General features: G+C 40.4%; 1 protein-coding gene across 2 annotated transcripts in view; it reads left to right on the plus strand.

The window, feature by feature from the left end:
- LOC118220569 (PHD finger protein 3-like) overlaps positions 1–13628 on the plus strand; it is a 49408-nt gene extending 35780 nt beyond the window's left edge. For both annotated transcript variants that reach the window (XM_035404450.1, XM_035404452.1), the window contains 6 exons: positions 1644–1773; positions 5612–5795; positions 5918–6065; positions 6213–6302; positions 11472–11667; positions 11751–13628. In XM_035404450.1, the coding sequence (XP_035260341.1) occupies positions 1644–1773; positions 5612–5795; positions 5918–6065; positions 6213–6302; positions 11472–11667; positions 11751–13222 (2220 nt within the window). In that variant the 3' untranslated portion in view covers positions 13223–13628. The remainder of the gene's footprint in view (positions 1–1643; positions 1774–5611; positions 5796–5917; positions 6066–6212; positions 6303–11471; positions 11668–11750) is intronic.
- Positions 13629–16307: the final 2679 nt, after the last annotated feature.

A 16307-nucleotide genomic window follows, 5' to 3' on the forward strand; every position in this document is an offset into this window, starting at 1 on the left:
CCTAGTCAAGGTGTACTTTTTAAGCAAGTGGCACGGAATATTAACCATGCTGGGAGCAGCCTAAGCAAATTCACACCATAAATGCATACTTAATTTGGCAGTGAAAGAGTTGTCATGTGTATTGAAATTAAAGTATATAGTATTTTATGCTCTTCCTATTATACAGTTGAGGCCAAATGTTTACATACACCTAGGCTAGATATTCAAAAAGATATTTAAACTGTTTTTCACAACTCCACACATTTCATGTTGCCATACATTTCTTTTGGCAAGTCAAGTAGGCCATCTACTTTCACATCAGAGGTCATTTTAAAACAATTGATTAGAGACAGATTTATTTCAGCTTGTCAGAATGTCAGAATTCCAGTGGGTCAAAAGTTTACATACACCAAGTCGACTGTCTCTTTAAACAGTCTGGAAAATTTCAGAAATTGATGTAGTTGGAAATTAGGAATTGATTGGGAGTTAATTGGCACCTGTGGCTGTATTTAAGGGCCTACTTTTAGAGCCACTGCCTTTTTGCCCTTGATACCATGGGAAAATGCAAGCAACTCAGCCAAGAAGAAAAATTGTAGACCTCCAAAAGTCAGGTTCCTCCTTAGGAGCAATTTCCAAACAACTGAAGGTACCATGAGCATCTGCACAGTTGTATGCAAATATAAAAGTCTTGGGAAGCCCCTAGTCCAAGACCAGCATAAAAAAAGCCAGAATGAAGATTACAGGTGATCACCAGGATGAAGACCTAGTCTTTTGGAGGAGTGTTCTATGGTCAGATGAAACAAAAATTGAACTGTTTGGCCATAATGATCAGCGCTATGTATGGGGGGAAAATGATGAATCTTTTAATCCGAAGAACACCATCCCTACTGTGAAGCATGGGGGTGGCAGCATCATGTTGTGGGGGTGTTTTGCTGGAAAAGGGACTGGTGCACTTCAGAAAATAGATGGCATCATGAGGAAGAAACACCTCAAGACATCAGCTATAAAGTTAAAACTTGGTCGCAACTGGGCAGGACAGTGATCCTAAGCATACCTCCAAATTTGTAACAAAATTGCTTAAAGACAACAAAATGAAAGTATTGTGGACTGAACTGAAAAAGCATGTCTGAGCAAGGAGGCCCACAAACCTGACCGAGTTACACCGGTTCTGTCAGGTGGAATGGGCAAAAATTCCGGCAAAGTATTGTTAGAAGCTTGTGGAAAGCTACCCCAAGTGTTTGATTCAAGTTAAGCAATTAAAAGGCAATGCCACCAAATACTAACGAAGTGTATGTAAACTTTTGACCCACTGAAAATTTGATATAGTACATAAAAGCTGAAATAAATCTGTCTCTTAGCTATTATTTTGAAATGACCTCTTATGGAAATAAAGTAGATACCCTAATTGGCTTAACACAGGAAATATATGGTAACATGAAATGTGTGGAGTTGTGAAAAATTGAGTTTGAATGTCTTTAGCCTAGATGCATGTAAATTTTTGGCCTCAACTGTAAGTGAACAAACATATTTTAGTAGGCTGTTCACTGATGATTTAACTGTGTACTTGAAGCTCAGGAATAAGCTTTATTCTTAACACTCTACAGGTAGTGGGTTTGGCAAATCTCATGAGCTTTATGTTACTCAGTGTATTTATGTCTGTGCAGGTGGACCCTGTGCCCAGACCAGTGGAAGAGCCTGCAGCAGTCCCACAAGAAATGGAATTTGAGAGCCTTAAAGACACGACCAGCCAGCACAAGGATCACCTTTTTGACCTTGATTGCAAGATATGCACAGGTACTTGAAAATGCTCCATTTCAATGTTGCCAGAATCATTTGAGTTCCTCCAAATAAAGGTTTCCCCACATAACTTCATTAGCCTTTAAAGAACTGTAACAATTTTCTTTTTGAACAGAATCAACAATAAGGGCTCTATTTTGCGGAATCAGTGTTATATGGTGCATGGATGCAGTCAATGGCACGGTGCACCGGTGCACTGAGCGTGGCTACTGAATGTTTTGGTATTTAAGTGACCAGAGGCAAAAAGTGCACAGCTGAAAGCACATGACAGAAGTGGAAAATGGGCTGGATTAGGCTGAATGTTAGTGGTGGGTGTGTTCCAGCAGGATTGAATCATAGCCAATCAAATTACCTCTTTTCATTCCCTTTAAGAGCCGTGCGCATTGTGTCCAGGAGTACTGCCAATTAGGGTTGGACGATTGTCTGTCTGTTTAGATCGGCTGAATGTGGCGAGCTGGGTGTATAATGGTGGACAGGGCATGAACTCAGCAGCTGATGACAGTTAAGTTCCGTCCGATCTGGGTGAGAACAGGAAAAAGACATGCGGAAGGAACTAGCTGCCAGGAGAGAGAAAAATGGAGTCATGTATACAAGACAGTGGGCTGGAAAAGGACCATTTTCAAGCATAAACGGAAGTAAAACGTCTAACATTGGTTGTTATTTGTTTCAGTGTAATTGAAGCAGGAGCGTCGGAGTGATTTTGAACTTGGGGGGCACCTAAATTGTAGGGTGGTCTGGGGGCATGCTCCCCCTTGAGGAAATGTTTTTTAAATAAAGCACTTAAATGCTTATTCTGGTGTCTTTTAAGAAAAGAATATGCTAATTAACGTGGCTGTGAGAAAGTCACATGGTTCTCGTGTAAACTGCTAATTAATGCATAAACTTTTACGATACACCCTTAGAAGTAAAGTAGACTAACATGTTTTCCTGACCACATTGCTATTCCATAGGACACCTCCAGATGTAAAAGAGCATAGTTCGATCTGTATAATTATCAGGAATTGATATGGTTAAGTTTACTAATGAATTGTAGGAAAGTGGTGCAATCATTGTTGCAGCAAATATATCTTTAATGCAGTAATTTTATTACATAACGAACAAACAACACAAAAAATGTTATAATTGCCTTAATAATGCCATCATTATATTTTTCCAAAGAAATACCTAATGTCCGGTCACTTCCTTTGCACTAACTGCATTATTTTAAGTCATGCACTGACTGCAAACGCAAGGGGATGAGGAGCACAAGGCCACTGCCATAACAGCAGCCTCTCAGAGTGATGGAGGAATTTAAATGGTGCTGAACATAATGTGCCATGTGTCAGATATCTGACAAATCCATCACATATAAATAGCAGCTCCAAATTACTATGTAAATGAAACAGAATATACAGCATATTCAACTGTGATATGGACTGCTAAGTAACACAACCTTTACTTTCCTGAGAAATCGTTAATATGCGTACAGGTAGCTATAAACAGCTAGATAGGTAAGTTAGCATTAGGTAGTACAAGAGCTAGCTACTAAATTAGCTGTATTACTCAGTCAAAACAACATAGTAAAATCTTATAGGTGCTTATGTCAGGAAGGCACACAAATACTCCTTTGAATTGCAACGAGTTCTGGAGGAGCTAGCTGGCTGAATTAACCAAGTAGATAGTGGTTGCTGCCTTAGATGAGTGAACATGTTGCCTGATTTGCCAGATGGTGACAGCACCCAATCAGAGCCTCAAACCCACCTGATCTTTAAATAAATAGCCAAATTAAATAAATAATTAAAAAATGCACAATGCATGTATATACAACATGTTATACTTATTTTCTCCTGATAAACAGAAATGTGCTCATTATGCAAGATCGGAGACAGCAAACACTAACCACCAACATGATGACAAATGCAGCCATTTTTCTTATTTTTGTTCATCATTTCTCTCATTGTAATGGTGAATGAATGTGTGTGTGCACGGTGATAGACAAGTGACCTGTCCAGGGTGTATTCCTGCCTCTCTCCCAATGCACGCTGGGATTGGCTCCAGCAGCCCCCATGAGCCTGCCCAGGATAAGCGGGTATAGATAATGGATGGATTTCTCTTATTGTATTGCCACACTGGCGATGTTTTCTCTTTGCATAGCTACACAACGATGCTCACAGGCTAACGTTAAGCATTTCAGTGCCAGGTAACAACTGTCTGTCTGCTGTATTGTTAATGGTGCATTTGACAAATAAACTATGATTTGATTTAATCACTCCGCTAACTCCAGTTAATACCCTAGACATGATATCTAATGATATTAATTGCCAGATTATTGCTTACTTTCGTGCAAATGTAGCTAGCTGTATCTGTCTGCGGTATTGACTGCATGTGTTTAAGTTTTATTCACAACAAACACAAAATAAGCATTTTTGAAAAGTGGGGGGACAAGTTCCCTCATTATAATGGGTCCTACGCCCAGCATTTATTGAAGAAGTGTGTAGCTAGTTGTAGTGACTGTAGCCGAGTACGGGTTTTAATGTCATTGGTTGAGAATATTGCACTCACTAACAGAGTGAAGCTATGAGGCTAGCCACTTCTGCAAATTGTCAGTGGGAACGGCCTGGGGGGAGTCACAGAGGGTGCGTGGGGGCTTATGCTGCCACTGCTAACCAGGCTTTACTGAGTAAAAATACTTAAAGGTTTGATTGATTACTGTAGCGCCCCCTATTGACTGATTCTCACCAAATTGTTCCTTCTAGTACGGGCTTCCCAGTAGTACAAGATGATTGGACCACAGAAAATCTACCTAGTACATGCTAAAATCTAATTGGCGTATCTGAACAAAACAGCAACTTCGCTGCTTTGGCCCCCAATAATAATCGGAACAAAAACAAAAAGGTTCCAGCACCTGTATGTATCCTAATAATAAAAATCCAAAAATCCCCCCCCCCCCGGTGTTGCCCATCCTTGCCTTCCTTGCCACTTGTTCTCACTCACAAGTGCTCATGTAATGTGAAATGCAAGTAAAGAATGCTACTCTTCAAAATGTGTAGACTATGGATTAAAACGAATACTTCCCTGGGTTCAACCACAGCTGGTATGTCGCACGCTCTGCTCAATGCATGCGCTGAGACAATCACTTGAGTCCCTCAGTGACAGTGCGACAGTGATTATTGACAATAAATACCTGCCGGTTTAAGACATAGAAGTGAAGTTATGATAGTGTTGCTATGAGTAATGCATTTATTCAGTTATGCTTTGACACATGTAAAATCAGGACCATAATGTGAACTGCTGGCCAACAGTGCTGTCCTGTTGAGAGAAATTGTCTCATAACCCTTTTGGATGGTTCTGTCTATCCGTTTGTTCTTCTAGACATTGACCTGCATAGAAAGTGAAAGCAAGTCATCTTACAGTTTTTGCTGTAATTTGTGGAGTTTCAGCATATGATGCAAAATTGCAATCCGCTGCACCAACATTGCAGTGCGCTGCTTGAGATCTTCACTGACACACCCACAACAGTGCCTCTCATCCCACTTTGGCACATGGCTGGACACCAAATTACTGGGCTCAGGCTTCTCAAAATCCATGACAAATATACCACTTTGCCCGTGTTTGCCAGAACGTAGAGCTCTAAATGGGATAAAACTGATTTATCGCCCTTTCATGAATGATTACCAATGTATGAATCACTGTTTTATGTTTTTTTAGATGTCCAGCTGCTCCTCAAGAAACAAAGAATTTTTTTTAATTGTGAAAAAAAATTGCAGCATGTGTACAATGAGTCAAACATATCAAAAGCTATTCCTTTATTGATCTGTATAAAGTCAGTGTCATTCACTATTATTTCTCCTTGCAGGACGAATGGCTCCTCCTGTCGAGGATGCAGCCACCAAAGTTATGAAGGTGGCTACCACAGTGATGTGGAGGCAGGCTGGCTCTGATGGAGAGACTCCAACCATGTCTGACCACCCAGATGGGCAATCCCACAGTGAAGTGGTGGAAAATGTGGTCAATACCAGGGCCATCTCATCTGAAGGAAGGTGAGGTCTGCTTCCCTAGTGAGAAAAATAGAATTACATTCTCAGGCAATGTAGGTAAATGCAGTATCCCAAGTTCGCTTAAGGAAAAGTAGTTTTTGTTCTAAGGGAAGTTTTTACTCCAGGTCAGATAATGCAAATGAAGGAGAGGATGAGGCCATGTTCCTTGCACGTCTGCAGTCCATGTGGAAGGGCTTTATCAATATGCCATCCGTGGCAAAATTTGTCACAAAAGCATATCCAGTATCAGGTATTCTTGACCACCTAACTGAGGTAAGAACCTTTAGTTGCAAGTAAGCATGCTTGAAGTAAAACTAACATCCAGTTACATCAATGAGTAATACTTGCTGTTTCTAAGCATCAAGGTTGAGTAAGACTGTTTACTAAACATGAATGTCTTATTTATTATTATTTCATCAGGACCTGCCTGACAGCATCCAGGTTGGAGGGAGGATTTCCCCTCATACTGTATGGGACTATGTGGAAAAGATTCGAGCCTCAGGAACAAAAGTATATTTCATGTGATTTTTATTTTATTCTGAGCAGTTTCAGTTATAAACACTACATTTTACTCAGTATTGGGTAACCTGGGAAATACGTAAAGATGAGATACGAGATATTCTTTTAAAGGGAACCCTGCCTGTTTAGACTTGTAGGGCGTAATATGTTGTATGAATGCCCTCAACTATGGAAATATGTTGTAAAAACCACACACAAGATTTCAGTTATTAAAAACAAACCCAAGCCAAACATTCCACAAACAATGGGATTCACTTTGTTGTCTTTAAGCCATTTTGTTGAAAATTTGGAGGTATGCTTTTGATCATTGTTGCAACCAAGTTTTAACTTTCTTGCTGATGTCTTAAGGTGTTGCTTCAGTATTTCTAGATAATCCTCCTTCCTCATGATGCCATCTGTTTTCTGAAGTGCACCAGTCCCTTTTGCAGCAAGACACCCCTACAACACGATGCTGCCACCCCCATGTTTCACAATTTGGATTGTGTTCTTCGGATAAAAGCCTCACCCTTTTTCCTCCACACATAGCGCTGATCATTATGGCCAGACTGTTCAATTTTTGTTTCATCTGACCAGAGAACACTCCTCCAAAAGGCTAGGTCTGTGTCCTAATGATCAACTTCATTCTGGCTTTTTATGCCAGTCTTGGAGTTGGGGCTTCTTCCTTGCGCAGCAGCATTTCAGGCCATGGCAATGTAGGATTCTTTTAACGGTGGATGTAGATACGTTGGTACCTGATGCCTCCAACTCCGTCACCAGTTCCCTTGTTGTTGTCTTGGGGTTTAGTTGAACCTTTCGGACCAGAGTTCGTTCAGCCCTGGGAGTCAATTTGTGCCTCCTTCCTGAACGATGCAGTGTCTGTGTGGTCCCAAGATTTTTATATTTGCATACGATTGTTTGTACAGATGCTCGTCGTACCTTCAGTTGTTTGGAAATACATACTAAGGAGGTACCGGACTTGTGGAGGTCCACAATTTTTTTTCTGAGATCTTTGCTGAGTTGCTTGGATTTTCTCACTGTATCAAGGGCAAAAAGGCAGTGGCTCTAAAGGTAGGCCCTTAAATAGAGCTACCGGTGCCAATTAACTCCCAGTCAACTCGTAATTATGACAATTGGCCAATCACAAGCTTCTAAAAAGTAATTACATCAATTTCTGAAATCTTCCAGACTGTTTAAAGAGACTGTCAACTTGGTGTAACCTTTGACCCACTGGAAGTCTGATACAGTGAATTAAAGCTGAAATAAATCTGTCTCTAATCGATTATTTAAAAATTACCTCTGATGTGAACAAAGAAATGTATGGTAACATGAATTTTGTGGAGTTGTGAAAAACTGAGTTTGAATATCTTTAGCCTAGGTGTATGTAAATTTTTGGCCTTAACTGTATCTGTGAATAGGATGGTGTAGCAGTTGGTCCGCCGGAGAGGCGGATTGGTCTCGGCTGCGCCGGCTGGTGGAGAGAGCACACACACCTGGGTTGTGTTAACTAATCCGCTCAGATGCTTACAGGTGTGCAGCTCTCCACAGTTCGGGGCCGAGACCAGGAGCTAACATCGAGAGCGCAGTTATGATTTCCATTTTGTTTTGTTTGAGCACTAAAGAAAAAGAAAGCAATCCTCAGCTGGGATGCTGGAGGAGCTTGACCTGGCCAGGAAGGCGAGTCAGCTACAGAGCAGGGAACTGAAAATTTGCTGCTCTGTTTTACTTTCTTTTCTCTTTGTCATTTTAGCTTGTTGTTTTAGTTTATTGTTTTCGCCCGCAACCTGTGAGGGGGAAGGGTGAAGAGGGTAATTTATTTTATTTCATGTTTGTGTGGGTGTGCTCTCTCTCTCTCCATGTGACAGACTGTGGTGTTCCCTGTCACTGCCGCATCTCCCTCCCAGGAGTGTCACACTGGTTTGTCACAGATGGATTCAGCAGTGAAACATCTTAGTGTATCAGCACGTATTATCATTAGGGATTGTGCATTTAAAGGAGGTATTATCACCGGCTTAAGCTCATATATACGACGCAGATAAATAGTAATGCTATGTCATTTAAATTAATGGCGATAATGTACATGTTTCAGTTTCACCAAAAAGTTTGATCCATATGGTAAAGTGACTTTGAACGGCTGCTGCTAGAAAGCGGAGCTCTTTACAACAGACACCTTTTTCCATTTCTGTTGGCATAGGTGAGCAGTTGCTGCACAGACACCATCTCTTATACTCCTCTGGCCTTCGATCTTCATCGTTTTGATTTATTTGATGAGGGCTGTCCTCGATGCTTTCCTGCTGAGTAATGTCCCGCACTAGCTTGAATTGAAAAGGCTGAACAGAAGTCATTTTCAGTGCTGCCCAATGGACTGAGACCTGTGCAACCATTTGATGTCACTCCCCAGAGTGCATTGCGATGGTAACAACAATGGAGACCTATGAGTCAAAAGATTTTTTTTATTTTTTATTTTAAAAACTTAAATATTTCATGTGGTTTTTATGACATTTGTATAATTGAAGGAATTTACACTATATTAAGGCCTACAAGTTTTAACAGGCAGGGTTCCTTTATAGATGTGGTTAAGAGAACTTAATTTTTGCTTAACTTTGTTGATTTCATAACTTGTAAACTGCTTTCAAATCTCAATGCAAATCACTCCAATTGTTTGCGCACAGAGGACTCTGTATTGAAAACTAATATTTAAAAATACTGTGTCTACTAGTTCCTTTATATGGATTCAGGGCTTGACATTAACACCTGCCACCCACCAAATGCAGTTAGAATTCAGTAGTGGCGTGTCACTCCGTCACTCTTACCAGCCAAATTGGTAGGTGATCTTTTGGTAGCATTTTCTATGAAAAGTTATTGCAGTTTACAAAAAGGCATGTGAAAAAATTAAGTCAATCTGAGATGATACTACAACTCCTGTGAACACTGGGTGCACACTGTGCTCATCCCATTGGCACATCCAATTTGCTTTCTCGTGTCTTGTCTCCTCATTCAAGCTGGGTGTATAATTTGTAAGAACGAGAACTCGAAAGAAATCGAACCACCGCATACAAACTGTATACTGTCAGACACGTAAAACACCATTTGGTCGTTCTCAGCCATAGGAAGCTTCAAAGTGCTCAGCCAGCACAGCCTGGAGAAAAGACAGAGCAGGAACTGGGGTGTTACTATCTGAGGGTGTGTGTCTGCACATATGTGTGTGTGTGTCAGAGAGGGTGTCCATGCCCCTGCCCCCTTCTTTTTTTTCACCAGTTAAAATATACGGCTTTCTTTTAGTTTTTAGTTAAGTTTGAGCAAATTTGAAGGAGGCAGTTTTGCAACAGTTGGAAGTGGGCATCCCAGTCCTGCATCTATGTCTGCCATTCTACATTTCATCTCTGGTTCTTTTGGACTATTCTGCTGTCTTGGTTTCTGCATTTTGGATTACTTTGGGACAAAAGCTGTGGTTTGGTATCTTCTCTCATTCATTTCTTGTGTGACTGTCCATGTCTGTAACCTCTGTTAAGTGTTTTAAGGTAGTTGAACCTCGTCTTTATATTAGACATTTGGTGTCACTTAATAAATTTCTTAATTTTCACATGGTTGTGAGTCTTACATTTTGATAAAGGTTGATCCAAACAGTTTTCTCTGCCTGTCAATGAATTTGGCGATTTGATTGATAATTCATATCTTTGATAATAATTACCAAATTAAATTGAAAAAAAATATTTTACATGTTGGTTAAGTGAGGTGTTTTAACTGTTGATGCACTTGTGTTTGGGATTCAGAGTACCGGGTGTCAACGAGAGTGTTAACAGTTGAAACTGCTGGGTTCTAAAAATTAAACATATTTCAGTTAATCTTCACCTTGCTGACAATACTCATTGCAACTTTAAACTTTTCATTTAGTGACAGTCCATGCTAGTAGAGAGCGCAGATTCGCATTCTGCAGTTGTGATTGGGAAGCACAGAATTGACGATTGCCGCACCAAACACAGAAAACAACAGCTCGGTAAAGGAGCATAACTTTGACAGATTGACATCCATTATTTCAGAGTCGCTTTAGTTTATTTAGTGCTGCAAAAAAAGAAAAGAAGAAAGTAGGCTTGTCGCAGTGTTCGGTTTAGCCCTGTGGCATATGATGCATGAGCCTACACAGGTGTAGTTGTTTTCTCACCACCAATGCTATAAAATAAATAAATAAAAGTATATAAATCTCCAGAGCTTCAACATTGACATTATTAAATGATCATAAGTACATTATATTCACACAATTCTCAATACCATCTGATATAGCCAGTTCTCAATTAGGTGTATAATTAGTAATGAAATCATTGTTTGCATTGCAAAATTGTGCACATTTAATCGCTATTATTTAAAATTGTGGATACATGTACTCTTCGTTTTCTGTATTGACATGACGAAAATGCATAGCAAAGATCTTGCTCAAAGAGTTTAGTCAGGTTGGATAGCTGTAATAGTTTTTGTTCAAATAAAATATGTCCAAACAGTGCTCCAATATACTTATTTCTTTGGAAAACCGCTAGCCACAGTGGTTGGTGAGGCAAAAAGTTAATGTCAAGCCCTTTGACATAACCCTTTATGGAATGGTTAGTTTTTAGCCTGACATACCGCAGAAGTTGCAGAAGTGCTTCTTTTGAATGGCACAGAATGCAGGCTGAGCACTATTACCACAACATTGAGGTAGCCGAGAAATATGCCTGAGTTAAACTATTAACACAATATTATTGGGATTCTGCTGCAGTGGGACACAATTGGATTTGTCCTGCTGGCTTAGCCTGGGCTTATATTGACATGGTTTCCTCACGTTATTGGTGCATGCATAGCTCTTAGCTACGCCCTAGCCACCCAGGTCACCTGTTGTCATCAGTGAGAGATACAAGTCACCTCTGGTCAGTACCAGTTTGACTTAAGTATGCTGTGTGGTTTTTAGTGTGTAAATGGCCACCTGCAAGTGGTAAGAGCATATCTGATGAGTGTGGAGTGGGTTTTATGCCCAACACAGGGTATATATGATTTCCAAGATATTCAGATCAAATCAAAAGAAAATCAGATATTTTATGTGTCACCGCTTGATAACATTTACTGGGTGAAGTTCAATCTGTGATGGTAGTAGTTGCTAAATGTCATTAGCTTGCTAAGCCTAATTGAGATGATGTCCTCCCTTTTTTTCCTCAGGAGGTCTGTTTGATTCGTTTCAGTCCTGTGACAGAAGAGGATGAGATTTCATATACACTGCTGTATGCCTATTTCAGTAGCAGGAAACGCTATGGAGTTGTAGCCAATAACATGAAGCAGGTGAAAGACATGTATCTCATTCCCTTGGGGTCCTCTGAAAAAATCCCACACCATCTTGTCCCCTTCGATGGACCTGGTAAGAGCAATGTTCTAAATTAATCTACTGTGGTCCAAGTCTTCCTTTTGAAATGACCTTTATCTTTCTTTGTGATTCCTAAGGTTTGGAAGCCAAACGTCCAAGCCTCCTCTTGGGATTAATCATTCGACAGAGGGTGAAAAGAGATTTTGAAGCTGTTTTACCTGTGGATATCCCTGAAACTATTACTGCCAGATCCTTACCTGAGAAAAAAACAAAGTCATATTTTGCCAATGACGATGGAAGTGCTCGCAGTGAGGACATGGATTTTTTCAGTTCACTGAAAATAGTTCGTCCAAAGCAAGTGACTAAAGTAGAACAGTCTGCTCAAGTTGACGTGGCAGCACAGCCCATCTTGAAGACCACCTTGGCTCCAGAGGCCAGTCTACCTGATCTTTCTAGACCATTGCGGTTTCTTCCAGGTGTGCTGTCTTCGCCTACACTCAGGTCAGTTGATGATCTTCAGCAGAGCTTGCCATGTATTACAGAGAAGGATGCAGGCAAACGGGTCACAGCAGGTGATGGCATAGATATAGGGAGTACACCCAGCAAAAACCTTGGTTCGGGTGGTAACAGACTGGAACGTTTTGTTGTGAAGAAGAAGGACCCAAAAACATTTCAGATGGAGTCAGCAACAACATCCAATCCAAACAATAAGCCAAAAATGAACATCCTGTCCGAGAAAGAAACTGCTGATTTAGCATTTTATCCGAGGGAAAATCCACAAGATTGTTCCACAGAGGCTGTCCTCGCTGGTCTATCGGTGGTAGGGAAAAGGCTGGAAAACTCAGTCTTACAAAGGATGGAAGGTGCAATCTATGAACAGCCTAAATCAAAACCTGATCAGCATCCTGGTTTTATTGCTGTATCTAACAGGCCTGAAGAGGTTCTCTCTGCCTGTTCAAAATCTTCAGAAAGCCATTGTCCATCCAGTGGAGTGCCAGCATGTCAACGGCATTCAGTTCAACCAGAGTTGCTTTATGGAGAATTTGATATCCTGGGAACTTCCACTGCACGTTCATTCCATGACAAAACAGACCATAACACATCCCATCCTGGTTTATTCCCACCCCCCTCAGCCACTGCATTTCCTCAAGGGGGGCATGAACCACCCCAGGGCACCAATCCCCTAGGGCACATCAGAGCCCCTGAACTCCAGTACCAGGCGGAAGCACCCCCAGTTTTCCCTTTGCAAAGCAATAAACTGCCTGTCTTCCAGCCACAGATCCCACCCAGTGTGCAGTATCCCAGTACTTTGCCACCCATGTTCTCACAGCCAGAGTCCCAAGGTCAGAATTGTACCATGATCAGGCCCTCACCTTCCCCTCATTCAATCAGGTTCTCATCCTCTCAGCTGGTTCCTCCTGAGTCCAGGTTTTTGGGAAATTCTCAGAGATCCTCCATACAACCTCAGATAATAGAGACTCAGGGACCAGAGGGACATTACAGTGATTCCTGGGAGTCTCAGCACAGCCATTCTGAGGATGGTTACAAGCAGGTGGGCAGCACTCATCATGGAAGCAACAGGTTCCACAGTGATTCACATCATGAATAGAAAAATCTGTAAAGGTAGAGGCCTCCTGGACCAGGTTTAAGGCTGAGTGCCTGAAGCACTGGGACCAACACACAGTGGACATGGGAAAGCAGCCACAACACAAAGACATCACCCAACACAAGAAGAGGGACGAGTACTGTAAAAGGGAGGAAAGCAGGCGATTTAAATTTTCAGATGAACTAATGGTCAGTGGGATGACTGTTGGCAAATATTCATGATTAGTATTTTTCCTTATTCTGCTCTTCCATCTTCCTTCTGAATATTCCGCTGTGTATTGTCCAATGAAACCAGTGACATTTCAATAAATCTTCTTTGGCTGATGCAAAAAAGAAACAAAAAAAAAAAAAAACTGAAGAGAGATGTTAGAACCTTTCAATTGTTTGCATTTGTAGTAATTTTATGATAGCTGTACATTTCTATGTACATTTACACAAACAGGGCTCAGATTAAGGTTTCAAAAAATCTAGGGTTAAAAACTTTAACATGGCATGTGGCAAAGGAACAAGTTGCCCAGTTTTAAAAATGGTTTTCAATCTTAAATGGATTGTAGAAGTGCATAAATGATTTGAATGTAATTATGATATGGAAAATCATTATATTGCTTTGAAAAGGTTTTAAAGCAGCTCTGCCAGTCCGTAATAGACACTTTAATTTCATTTATTAAATTATTTATTTACATGCATAACAACATAGTGAAAAAGTGAAAATGTATTCGTCCCTTCCTGATTTCCTCTATTATTGCTCATTTGCCACATTGAATAGTTTCAGATGTTTCAACAAAATGTAATATGAGACAAAGGGAATCTGAGCAAACATTTTAAAAATAATTTATCAAACACCCATATCAACCATGTGAAAGGTAATTGCTCCCTTAAACTTAACTGGTTGCACCACCTTCAGCAGCAATAACTGCAACCAAACACTTCCTATAATTTTTGTATCAGTCTTTCACATGGCTGCAGAGGAATTTTGGCCCACTCCTCTTTGCAGAACTTCTTCACTTCAGACAAACTGGAAGGTATTCAAGCATTAACAAGCATTAATTATCGTTTCAGGTCCTGCCACAGCACCTCTATTGGGTTCAAGTCAGGACTTTAACTACTACACTTCAAAGCTTTAATTTTTTTCTTTTGAGCCATTGAAATGTGGCTTGCTTTTGTGGTTTGGATCACTGTCTTGCATTACCCAATTATGCTTCAGCTTCAGCTCACAAGCAGATGACATTCCGGACATTGTCCTTTAGAATTCCAGAGCAGAATTCATGGTTCCTTCAATAACCATATGTCATCTAGGTCCCGTGGCAGTAAAACATTGCAACTCCATTACACTACCACCACCATTTTTGACTGTTGGTAGAATGTTCTTTCTTTGAAATGATGTATTCACTGTACGCCAGACATAATGGGACCCGTGTCATCCAAAAGGATCCACTTTTAACTCATTTGTTCACAGAACATAACCCAAAAGGCTTGGGGATCATCCAGGTGCTGGATGCAAATGTTAGATGAGCATTGATGCTTCTTGTGGTTAGCAGTGGTTTTCACCTTCCTACTGTCTCATGAATCCCATTTTTTCCCTGTCTCTTTCTTATTGTGGAGTCATGAACACTGAGGCTAGAGAGGCCTCAAGTTCTTTGGATGTTTTTCTGGGATCTTTTGTGACTTCCTGGATGAGTTGTCACTGCACACTTGAAGAACATTTGGCAGGCCGACCACTCCTGGGAAGATTCACCACTGTTCCAAGTGTTCGCCATTTGAACATAATGGCTCTCACTGTGGTTTGATGGAGTCCCAAAGCCTTGGAAATTGCTTTTAACCCTTTCCAGACTGATATTTCAACAACCTTTTTTCTAATCTCTTCTGGAATTTAATTTAATCTTGGCATAGTGTGCTTGCAGAACCTTTGCAGTCTACTTCACTCTGATGGTAAGGTTCAATATGAGAGGTTTAGATTCAACATGGCTAGCTGCAGCCAATCCTGGCTGTGTTTATTCAGCTGAATCTAATTATCATTTAAATTAAGTTAACTGGTAACTCTTAGTTGCTAAAATGGAAATAACTTTTTCACATGGGTAATATGAAATTATTCAAAATGTTTTTTGTGTTTACTCAGTTTCCCGTTGTCTAATATTAGGCTACATTTTGTGTGAAGATCTGATCTTCAGTGTGACAAATATGCAAAAATATTGGGAAGGGGGAAAATACTTTTTCATGCCATTATATACAGTGAGCTCCATAATGTTTGGGACAAAGACTTTTTTATTTGTCTGTAATCCATAATTCTATATTTGTAATCAAACTATTATGTGTGGATAAAATGTGCATTGTTTGCTTTTATTTAAGGGTATTTTTATACACTTTGGTTTCACCACAGAAATTACAGCACTTTTCATATGTAGCCCATACTTATAAATGAAAGTAGTCATGCTTAGTACTTTGTTGCATATCCTTTGCATGCAATAACTGCTCTCTGACCCATAGACATCACCAGGTGCCAAGTGTCTTCTCTGGTGTTGCTCTGCCATGACTGTACTGCAGCCATCTTCAGCTCCTACTTGTTTCGGGGGCTAGTTGCCTCAAATCTTCTCTAGAGGATATGAAACGCTTGTTCAAGGGGATTCAGATTGAGTGAATGACTTAGCCAGTCAAGAATATTCCAGTTTTTAAAAAACTCCTTTGTTGCTTTAGTAGTATATTTGGGATCATGTTATTGTTATAAGACAAATGCCACATCCACACCTGCCTCCTGAAGAATGTTTCTGATCTGCTGGCCAGATGTTTGGGGATTTTTCTTCATTATGGTGAGAATTCTTCGCTGATCAACTGTAGAGGTCTTTCTTGGCCTCCCAGGCCCTTTGCGATTACTGATCTTGACAGTTTTCTCTTTCTCATTTTAGTAAGGCTAATGTTTGGCGTGTGTCTGTTTTTTCTTATTTCTCAGCCTCATAATGGCCTCCTTGACTTTCATTGGCACAACTCTGATTTTCCTGTTGACAAACACCAATAAGAAATTCCAAAGGCAATCAAAATCCTAGAATCAAGACTAGATACTGAAAGTTATCATACCTGCTCTAAGGAAGCAATTT

The sequence above is a fragment of the Anguilla anguilla genome, chromosome 2, assembly GCF_013347855.1.
Source record: "Anguilla anguilla isolate fAngAng1 chromosome 2, fAngAng1.pri, whole genome shotgun sequence".
Classification (NCBI taxonomy): Eukaryota; Metazoa; Chordata; class Actinopteri; order Anguilliformes; family Anguillidae; genus Anguilla; species Anguilla anguilla.